The 9,874-nt window shown below is 43.0% G+C and overlaps 2 protein-coding genes across 4 annotated transcripts; one reads left to right on the forward strand and one right to left on the reverse strand.

The window, feature by feature from the left end:
- Nucleotides 1–171: 171 nt before the first annotated feature.
- Nucleotides 172–5,104, reverse strand: c8h19orf44 (chromosome 8 C19orf44 homolog). 3 transcript variants are annotated; one of them, XM_034293632.1, is made up of 9 exons: nucleotides 4,956–5,104; nucleotides 4,498–4,641; nucleotides 3,686–4,384; nucleotides 3,227–3,590; nucleotides 3,007–3,113; nucleotides 2,438–2,918; nucleotides 2,221–2,310; nucleotides 1,603–1,769; nucleotides 172–1,320 (listed from the first exon to the last, which is right to left on the reverse strand). In XM_034293632.1, exons 2-9 carry the CDS (start codon nucleotides 4,636–4,638, stop codon nucleotides 1,231–1,233), a joined length of 2,139 nt encoding a protein of 712 aa, XP_034149523.1. In that variant the 5' UTR covers nucleotides 4,639–4,641; nucleotides 4,956–5,104; the 3' UTR covers nucleotides 172–1,230. The 3 variants fall into 3 exon arrangements, with proteins under 3 accessions (XP_034149523.1, XP_010869789.2, XP_010869788.2); XM_010871487.4 differs by having other exon boundaries at nucleotides 3,007–3,080; nucleotides 4,498–5,104; XM_010871486.4 differs by having other exon boundaries at nucleotides 4,498–5,104.
- Nucleotides 5,105–5,748: 644 nt separating this feature from the next.
- On the forward strand, nucleotides 5,749–9,673 carry calr3a (calreticulin 3a). The gene is made up of 9 exons (XM_010871489.3): nucleotides 5,749–5,916; nucleotides 6,526–6,627; nucleotides 6,899–7,102; nucleotides 7,241–7,335; nucleotides 7,429–7,638; nucleotides 7,898–8,011; nucleotides 8,183–8,326; nucleotides 8,419–8,511; nucleotides 8,665–9,673. Exons 1-9 carry the CDS (start codon nucleotides 5,823–5,825, stop codon nucleotides 8,869–8,871), a joined length of 1,263 nt encoding a protein of 420 aa, XP_010869791.2. The 5' UTR covers nucleotides 5,749–5,822; the 3' UTR covers nucleotides 8,872–9,673.
- Nucleotides 9,674–9,874: the final 201 nt, after the last annotated feature.

Raw genomic sequence — 9,874 nt, forward strand, 5'->3', positions numbered from 1 at the left:
AACGTTCTTAAAGATTTAAGTATATACAAAACTACATTTTCACCCCCCAAGGACTTCTGTAAAATGTTGTGTTAATTGGTATATTTTGTTTGACAATTTGTAATGAAAAGTGATTACATATGAGCTTTGTTTGACTGAAACAAAAGGTTATTCGACACAAAAATAACAATTCAAATTTTATTTAACAACTGTTTTACATTAGCAGTTGTCACAAAGTGCTTTTACAGATACCCAGCTTGAGACCCCAAAGAGCAAGCAACAAGAGTTAATACACAGTGGCCAGGAAGACTTAGAGAGAAACCAGACTTGGGGGTGGCCAGTCCTCTTCTGGCTGTGCTGGCTGAAGATAAGGGTACATTACCTTTTGGGCCACATCAATGTTTTTGTATGATCAGAAGACAACCAGGTCAATAAATGCAAGTGAGCATTGACCAGAGTCCCTGAACATGTATAAGTATACCCCTAAGTAAATACTTAGTAAAAAAAAAAATGTCAGTAATTAAAGCTACAAGATTAGCAGCTTTGCACATCTGTTTGCTGCTATTTGTCTTTGACTGGACCATTCTAGGATAGTCAGTTTCTTTTTGAGCTGTGTCTTTAAACCATTGACTTGCAAAAAGGGGAATGTCTGCCCCAGTTGAAGGTCTCATGCAGACTGATGCAGGTTTTCCATATGGATTTTCCTGTATTTGGCTGTATACATCTAGACCTCAACCCTCCCAAGTCTATGCAGAAGAACATCTTCCCCATAACATGCTGACACCACATCTTACTGTGGGGCTGGTGTTCTCAGAACAATGGGCAGTTTTGGCTTTGTGTTTCACATAGTTTTGCATATACTCGACAAAGTTTCAACCATGAACTGGATCATTTTGAAAGTTTGAGATATAGCCCAGGTATGAATGGTCTGTCCAAAACTATCCAGGAATTGACTTGAAATCTCCTTGGTCTTCATTGGTGTGGTTGTTTGGATGGGCTTCCATGAAAAGTGGATACATTCTGAGATTATGACATCTTAATATCACACAGTGGGACTATTAAATAAATTATGTACTTTCTGAAGGCAACAGGCTACACCACAGCTAATTTAAGAATGTCATAGCATGAATGCATAATTATTTCTGTTTGTTTTTATCAGAAAATGTGGGTCTTAGGTATGAAATGGTTTAACAGTACTATGTCCCATTCCCAGTGTAATGCGTAGAGTCCTGGTAGCTCCTGGTGGTCGGATCAGATATAGTGGTACTCCCTCATCTCCTGAAGAACCTCCTCCAATGCCTCCTCCATAGTCAACTTGGGAGGCTTGTGACAGCGGATGAACTACAAAACAAAGCTCAGCGCTAGTAAGATTCTAATACAGTTTTGTTTCCGATGAGGACTTACAAATTCAAGTTAAAAATACAATTCAAGCTGAATAATCTGAAAACAATTTCATCGTGTTGACAGAATACACAGAGTTCACAAATTTGGGTCCAGGGGATATATCTGACAATGGATGACATCCTTGGATGAGAGGGTGGGTGGCAAGGTATGGCAGGTATTTCACAATTACACCTTAATTCCTGCACATGCAGCAATTCATTTAGACTTAGGGCAGCCTACCTCCTTGGTGTCCTCCAGGGTGGTGTATGGGTGGTCTGCAGGGCCCAGGGACTGCAGCAGGGAGGAGTGGAGGTGGCGGCTGGTCTGGACAAAGTGTTTGGTAAGACTCAGCTGTTGCCTTAGCATGTCGTTGAGGGCAAACACAGCAGGGCTGTATGTACTAAGGGCTGGGGAGAAAGAAGACCGTAGAGGTGTGGTCAGAGCCGAGCCTGATGTTGTTTAGATATGAGATTATGCTCCAAACATTGTTTTAAAATTGGTGACAATGAGGAGGTTGAAACTTGAATCAACTAGCATTAGTTCTGGTGTAGCAGAAAACACTTTGACTACTTTAGAAAAATGCTCACCTGAGGCATTTTTATAGAAACAACTGTATGGTATTATGTGGGGTCAGGGTCCATTCCATTTCAATCCCACTCAATTCAGAAGGTAAACTAATTCAACTTTTCCATTAAATTAAATAAATGTATTTCATTGCAAAAGTACAGAAGAATTTGAATTTTCATGAACCAACTAGAATTGAAATTGACTCCAACCCTGGCTTTACATTATTATTATTATTTTTAAATGAGCAAGAATTGTGCCTCAGTCTTCCAAACCAAGGCTGTAAGGACATACCCCTCAAGGCCTCTGCACTGACTGTGTGACCGGCCACAGGGGCTGGATCCTCATAGGACTTCCCCACTGCTGGCCCTAGCGTGGCCACACCTAGCCAGGGGAAAGACAGATCAGCTTAGGTGACAATAGGAATGACAGACTGTTATGGTATTAGGTCATTACACGGAATAAATCTTTTGTCACTGCAAATGCTATTCTAGCTATTTAGCGGACCAACCGGAAGACCAGGTGTAGGTCAGACCGTCTGGTTGGGTCTGCACAGCAGCCTCTCTAAAGCTCCTTCTGCTTGGGGAGCTTCTTTTACACGCTCTTGATGGAGTGATTGTGTCAGCCTCGGAGCTGGAGTGGGACGACCTGGAACTGGATCCTCCAGTGCTTCTGCCACTGAATGAATCGGCCGTTCTGCTGTAGTCTTTGTGGGTGACGCGACTGTCCCCCTCTGAAACACCAGAGCGCTTGGAGTCTCTCTGGGACGTGACAGACATGCTGTTCTCTCCGGCCGAGCTGACTTCTGGAACATCTTCATCTCGGTCTCCCAGGTGCTCAGAAATCTCGCACACACTACTCCTGTCTGTTTCTGTCCTGATCTCACTCTCAAAGTCACTCTCATAGTCCCACATGGGCTCCTCTGAAGGGACCTGCTCCTCAGTAGAAGATTCCATCATAAAAGATCTAGGAGAAGGGTCCCGGTGAGCTTTCTGGAAGATAAAACTTGTTGTTAATTGAAAATGTTAAATGTTTCCTAAAAAGAACCTCATGGTGCAACAGGTTATCAGTAATACCAACCATTTTAGATGTAGCTTTCCCAACTGTGCCGACTGGAGCTAGGTCATCCAGAGACATAATGTTCATCTTGTATTCTGCAGAGACAACATGCCTTGATGATGAATAAACTACATGGAGGAAATGAAATCAAGAAAGCTCACTGTTACAATGCAGTCAATTCACATTTCTTTACTGTTTCACTACAATGGAGGCTAAAGACATTTAGCACAGGAGATTTTACCATCAGAGATGCCACTTTTCTCACTGATGGCATCGTCAGAGGGCAGGTCCTCAGGGAAGAGCTCCTCCAGGGAGTGCACTTCGCTGAGGGCGGACAATGAGGACCGGGAGAGCCTGACCTGCCTAGACTGTCTTCCAGGGGAGGATGCATCGGGGGACGAGAGTGTTTGAGAGAGGACCACTGAGTCACTGCCGGCGGAGAGAGAAGGGCTGCACTGGGCCAAAACCTGGCTAGGAAAGTGCCTGGGAGATCTGTGTCGTGGAGGAGAGGGGGGACGGTGGCCCAGCGTGGGTGAGAGGGTGTGTTTGCCAGTGGGGATGAGAGGGGATGAGGGGGAAGAATTCTGGCTGCTTTTGATGAAAAGCTATAACAAAAAAACAGGGATGAGTGGTTAGATTCCACATTGCTGGAACTAAATTGCTACTAATAAATAATACACCTGTAAGTACAGAAGAGTACCTTTCTGGCTGTTTTCTGTGAGGAGGACACTCTTGCTTCTTGGCCCAAGCCATCCTCTGATGACCCCAAATAATCTCCCAGGAGCTTTCTCATATCTTCCTCATCACTGTCCAGTGTTACACCCCCACTGGACTCCCTGACTGGAGCAGCGGCTTTGGAAACCCCCAGCGGCGTCGCATGGAGATATGGGCCTTTCTCCTTGGGAGCTGCTACACCAGACGTAGGTGATGCCCTCTTTGGCTTCTTCAGGAAGCGTTTCCCCTTCATGCTGAGCTCACTGCTGGACTGGGCAGACAGAGACGGGGTGGTCTCCCTCTCCTGGGTGGCTTGTGGAATAGTCCTATCAGAAGTTCCTGATCCATTCCTGATGCGATTCTCTATCAGGGCCAGTCGGCTCAGGGCGGTGCTCTGTGAGCTCCTTTGGGATGAGGTCACATATTTGGGCTGAACCGACAGAGTCCTACTCAGTGCTGGAGGTTGGCTTTCACGTGGTGGGTCTTTCTTGAGGAACCTGCTCCCTCCACCCGCCCTAAGGCCCTCTAGCTGCGGATTGTCTATTCCCCGCTTTTTGCCGATGATCTCTTTGGGATGTTCACTATCAGAGTCCACTGAAGATAGTGATAGGTCACTCAGGTCAAGAATTTGTCTTAATTTGTCTTGTGAGCTGTTTCTTCTTTTGGTAATGGCATCCACATATTCCTGGGCAAATAAGAATGATTCAGATAATAAGCATTCCGTGAATACTTTCTACCAACTGTTCTTTTGAGTAACATTAGCTAAATGAAAAAAATTATAATAAGTGGTTGACTTACTGGATGGCCATGTGTTTTGGATGTCCCTTTGGCCACGTAATGGTCTGGGTCATCTTTTGCAGCGCTTTGGGTCAACCTCCTCCCTGAGAGCTGTGCCTGTGCTCTTTCCAGAGCTGAACTCACGCCACCACGATTCCACATTCTCTAAAAATGTGTTTAGCACAATAGACGTGTAATAACGTCAGCTCCGCTGGCTAAATAACTATACAAAATATAATGTTTGTTAATGTTCTTCATTTATTATAATGCATGAATAAATAATTTGAAAACAACAAAGGAAAGCTATGTGCTTCGTGTGGAGCGGAACTATGCTATGCTTAAAAAATATATACGGTGGCCTACACAGCGTACACTACTCATGATGCACTGCTGGGGTAGGCATAGCACAACTGGCTGGGCTGGGCTGCTAGAAGTCTTGAAATTGCATACTAGATATTCTACAGTTACAATGTATCTACCAGATTAGATTTGCCCGTTTTCAGATTAGCATTGTATCAATAATAGAAATAGAAAAAAAAGAAGGTGGATGAGCCACGGTTGATACAATGTATCCAACCTCACTGCATAAACGGCGTCTCTGGTATCCATGGGAAGAGTCGCGTTCTATTCACATTACATCATTTAACCGCGTCCACACGTTCTACGGAAAGCAGCACGGAAAACTTTCTCCTTGAGAAATGCCTGTAACAGACCATTAGGTCGGAGTTATATGGTTATTGACCGAGGAAGTCTTTATTGCCTTACATTATTTTGGAAGGTTATTGTCAACCTTGTGGGATGGTTCATACGTAGGCTTTATAGCTGTCATAATATAGAATATACAAACACAGACATTCGGAGAACATGGTCATTTGAATAGTCCCACTTAGTTCTAAAAACTAAATGGACTGATGTTTCTACAATTTTACGATCATCATGTAAACCATTCGCAATGCAACCCACTATCATCCCTACCAGCAATTTCAAATAAATTATTTCAAATATGGCCCGAAGAAGTTATAGAATTTGTATTTAACTGCTGATTCAGGTTCAGATAATGTTTGACGTCCGTGTATTTTGAAATGCTAATTTTGGATTGGCCAATCTGATCCTAGATCTGTATTTAGAGACTACTTCGACCTCAAGCCGACGTGTAATCCGAGCACTTCCGAAAAATAACTCGTGGTCTCATTTCATTGGACAGGATCTCGCCCAATGAGCCACGGCCATCTGTGCAGGAATAAGGACTGAGAAAAGTCTCATATTACCTGTTTCATTGAGCGCTTATAACCCTTTGTGAAGGAAAAACTGCACACAGTTTACCTGGACAGTGGGACGGTGGGAACATGAAGGTCGCAGTGGCAATTATTGCAGTTTTTGCATCGATAGCTGTCACCATTGACGCTACTGTATTCTTCAAGGAGCAGTTTCTGGATGGAGGTACGAATTTGCCTTTTTTCGTTCTGATCATTGCTTTAACGTTTCTTTTAAATATATTTTATTTGGGAATCTTGGCCCATCATTTAGTGTGTTGATCTTTGATTTGTGTTTTAATCAAACATTCAAGTGTTCATGGATGAAATAATCACTTGTTTTTTTCTGCTATTGCTGGCAAATAAGAACCGTTATGTAATTTGAATTGTGAAACTTAACTTATCTGTAATGTGTAACATACTTGTGTCCCAGATGAGTTAAAATATTTTAATTCAATACATTTTAAAGTTACAGGACAAAATGACCAGTAAATTGGACCCTAAATAGTATTTTACAACGAAATAATGTATGGTCAACCTTTTAACACTGATTATTTTATAGAAGACACACCCATGTTTGCATATCTTTTTGTCATAATATCAGAGGGAAATCAATTATCGTTATTTGTTTCCTTAAAGTATTATGAAACAGCATATTGCAGACAAAGTACTCTAAGTGATAGTCAATTGTTTCACTTTTGGTTTGCTCGTTGAGGCCTAGAGAAACTACAAATTTCTACGTGATCTCTCTTTAATACTTACTGATCAGATTGTAAATGCAAATGTTATCTTTCAGATGCATGGAAGAGCCGGTGGCTTGTATCGAAGCACAAGTCAGACTATGGAGAGTGGAAACTGACTGCTGGGAAGTTTTATGGCGATTCTGAGGCAGATAAAGGTGAGCCGAATGGGGACATTTTTGGATCACCACATGATATTTCAATAGGAAGGTTTTGTCTAATCATTCCGTAAGTCTGAATTTGTAAACGGCGAGTCAAGGTGAACAGCTCACTGAAATGTGGATTGTTGCAGCGCAAATGTAAGGTGTGTTCTGTGATTTCATACCCAGTTAAAATGTAAGCCACATAAAATACTGTTCATTCACTCGCCTCCTATACCTGGGTTTAGCCAGATCCACTCACGGCAAGGTTTTTTATCTGGTCCCACAGGTCTGCAGACCAGCCAGGACGCCCGTTTCTATGCCATCTCCAGCCGCTTCGAACCCTTCAGCAACGAGGGCAAGTCCCTGGTGGTCCAGTTCACTGTTAAGCACGAGCAGAAGATCGACTGCGGGGGTGGATATGTCAAAATCTTTCCAGCTGACCTGGACCAGGCTGATATGCATGGGGACTCCCAGTATTACATAATGTTTGGTGAGCTAATCACCATTGGATGTTGATGAACCCCTATGTATCTTTCATGTACCTATTTCATTCAGCCATACTTTTGTAGAAATGCATGGGTTTGACAACAGGTTGGTGTGATAATAAACGTTCCCTTGTGTCCCACAGGCCCTGACATCTGTGGCTACAGCACCAAGAAGGTTCACGTCATCTTCAACTACAAAGGCAAGAACCATCTCATCAAGAAAGAAATCAAATGCAAGGTATGCCTGTTCAGATCCCTTGTTATTGCGTGCAGTTGCTGTGTAACGTCTGTCTGTCATTGTCCTCATCTAATATTTGCTTTGTCTGTCCAGGACGATGAGCTCACACACTTGTACACTCTGATCCTGAACCCGGACCAGACCTACGAAGTGAAGATCAACAACGAGAAGGTGGAATCAGGCACCTTGGAGGAGGACTGGGACATGTTGCCCTCAAAGAAAATCAAGGATCCCGAAGCCAAGAAACCAGAGGACTGGGATGACAGGGCCAAGATTGACGACCCTGCTGACACCAAGCCAGAGGTGAGCCTCTTTGATTGAAGATATTTGGTTGAATGTAAAACCAGAACTGATATAGGTCACCTCGGGATTGAGAAATACAATACAAGGTCCACAGTAGGCTAGCATATGTTGAGGTATTATGGCTGGGAATAGAAAAGTTCTAGAGGCAAAATCTTTTTTTCCCCATTGGTCTGCATACAGCATTGTTCCCCAACCTTCTCCAAGCACTTTGTTTGGTTTGGTCATAACCAGGTTGTTACTTTTTCAACTTTCTCCCCAGGACTGGGAGAAGCCTGAGAACATCCCTGACCCTGATGCTAAGAAGCCTGACGATTGGGACGAGGACATGGACGGAGAGTGGGAGCCCCCTATGATCCCAAACCCAGATTACAAGGTACAGGCTGAGTCAGAACTAGCTGCTGAGAAATCCTTATGGATTTACAACTTGTTCACTCCTTAATATTAAAATCTATTATATAGGGTGGTGTCCCTTCAAGTTCTACCGCTGCACGGTACCGCTCGTGGCGTGTTACAGGTGGTTTGATATCTGACCATGTCTTTCCAGGGTGAGTGGAAGCCGAAGCAGATTGACAACCCTGACTACAAAGGTGTCTGGGTGCATCCTGAGATCGATAACCCTGAGTACACACCTGACGCCTCCATCTACAAGTTTGACAACATTGGAGTGCTTGGATTGGACCTGTGGCAGGTATTTAAAACCTCAGACCATGAATAAGACATTTGTTGGTGAAGTGTAATTATGAGCCTGGTGTTAAAGTGGCTGTGTCTGTGTCTCTGTAGGTGAAGTCTGGAACCATTTTTGATAACTTTTTTATCGGAGATGATTTAAAGGAAGCTGAGGAGTTTGGGAAAGAGACGTGGGGAGCTACAAAGGTAGGATTTTGTTTCTGTCGTGTTACATTGTTATTTTTGCCAGAGTTGGTTTGAGATCAGTTTAATGTTCAGCATAAACTTTCTTGTTAGTGCAAAATTCACCTGTCCCACAGCCCAGTCCCTCAATGACCCATTTCCATCTTTGTAAAACAGGAACCAGAAAAGAAAATGAAGGACGCCCAGGAGGAGGAGGAGAGGAAGGCAAGAGAAGAAGAAGAGAAGAGCAAGAAGGACACGGCTGACGATGAAGGGGACGAAGAGGAAGGTGATGAGGATGAACCAGAAGAAGAGGAAGAGAAAGACAACACAACGGAAGAGGAAGAAGAAGAAACTCTCAAGAAGGACAAGGATGAGTTGTAAATGAAACTGGATAGAAAACATCTCTGTCCCACCCTATTTTCTCTCCAATGGATTGACTGCTGTGCATCATCACATTGAGTAATACGTTGTGGACTTGGCCCTCCTGTGGCAACCTATTTTTTTCAGGTGTAGGCTTGGGAAAGGGGTCAAGGGGCAGGCAATGTTTGCCTACTTTACTGGTTCACTTTTGTTTAAAGGAGTTTAGAGTTGAAGAACTGGGTTTAGGTTTTTCCTTTCTCACAGAATGATTAATTTAAGAAAATGTTCCCCTTTATTCTGAACGTGGTCTGTCCTGTCAGCGTGTCCTACAGTTGCTCTAAGGTGTTGCTGCCACCGGCTCATTTGCTTTCATTATCAGCGACCATCATCAGTTCATCCTTTCAGTGTAAAAGCAAAAAAGTATTCCCGCCCCCCCATCCATGTCATCAGTCTTATCAGGAAAGAAATTGGGGTCCGTTGTACTTTCTTTGCACTTCTTCTTTTTTTTTTTTTAAATGATTTATTTTTATACAGTTGTATGCAGTACTATACATTATTATCATTAACATCCATTTAATTTATTCCCTTGTTGCAATCATTCTATTTTTCCATTATTCATAACCCACCCGTGCTCTGTGTTGTTCAGGGTTGTTTTCTTTTTCTTCAGACTTTGATTTTTGTTGTACGGCAGCCGCAGAGATGACTGTATCAGACTAAAGGCTCTAAACTGTGATGTTGCTCCTAAAATGCGACCATGGCACAATTGGTTTGAGTTTCAGTGAATAAATGAAGCTTTTTCTTTCAATTAAACACACTGCACCTATTTTCAGGAGACTTACTTCCAAGAAGAGTTATCTTGCTAATGGTTATGTTATGGAGTGAGTCCGTCACAGCAGCTCTAGTATTGGTTTAAAGGCATAACGTAGATGAGATATAAGGCATCTAGTGGATACCTCTAGATTTGTTCTGTGATGCTGAGCTGATAGTTTACATTTGCTATCCTCCACGAGTTGCCCCAGTATAA

Source organism: Esox lucius, chromosome 8 (genome assembly GCF_011004845.1).
Source record: "Esox lucius isolate fEsoLuc1 chromosome 8, fEsoLuc1.pri, whole genome shotgun sequence".
NCBI lineage: Eukaryota > Metazoa > Chordata > Actinopteri > Esociformes > Esocidae > Esox > Esox lucius.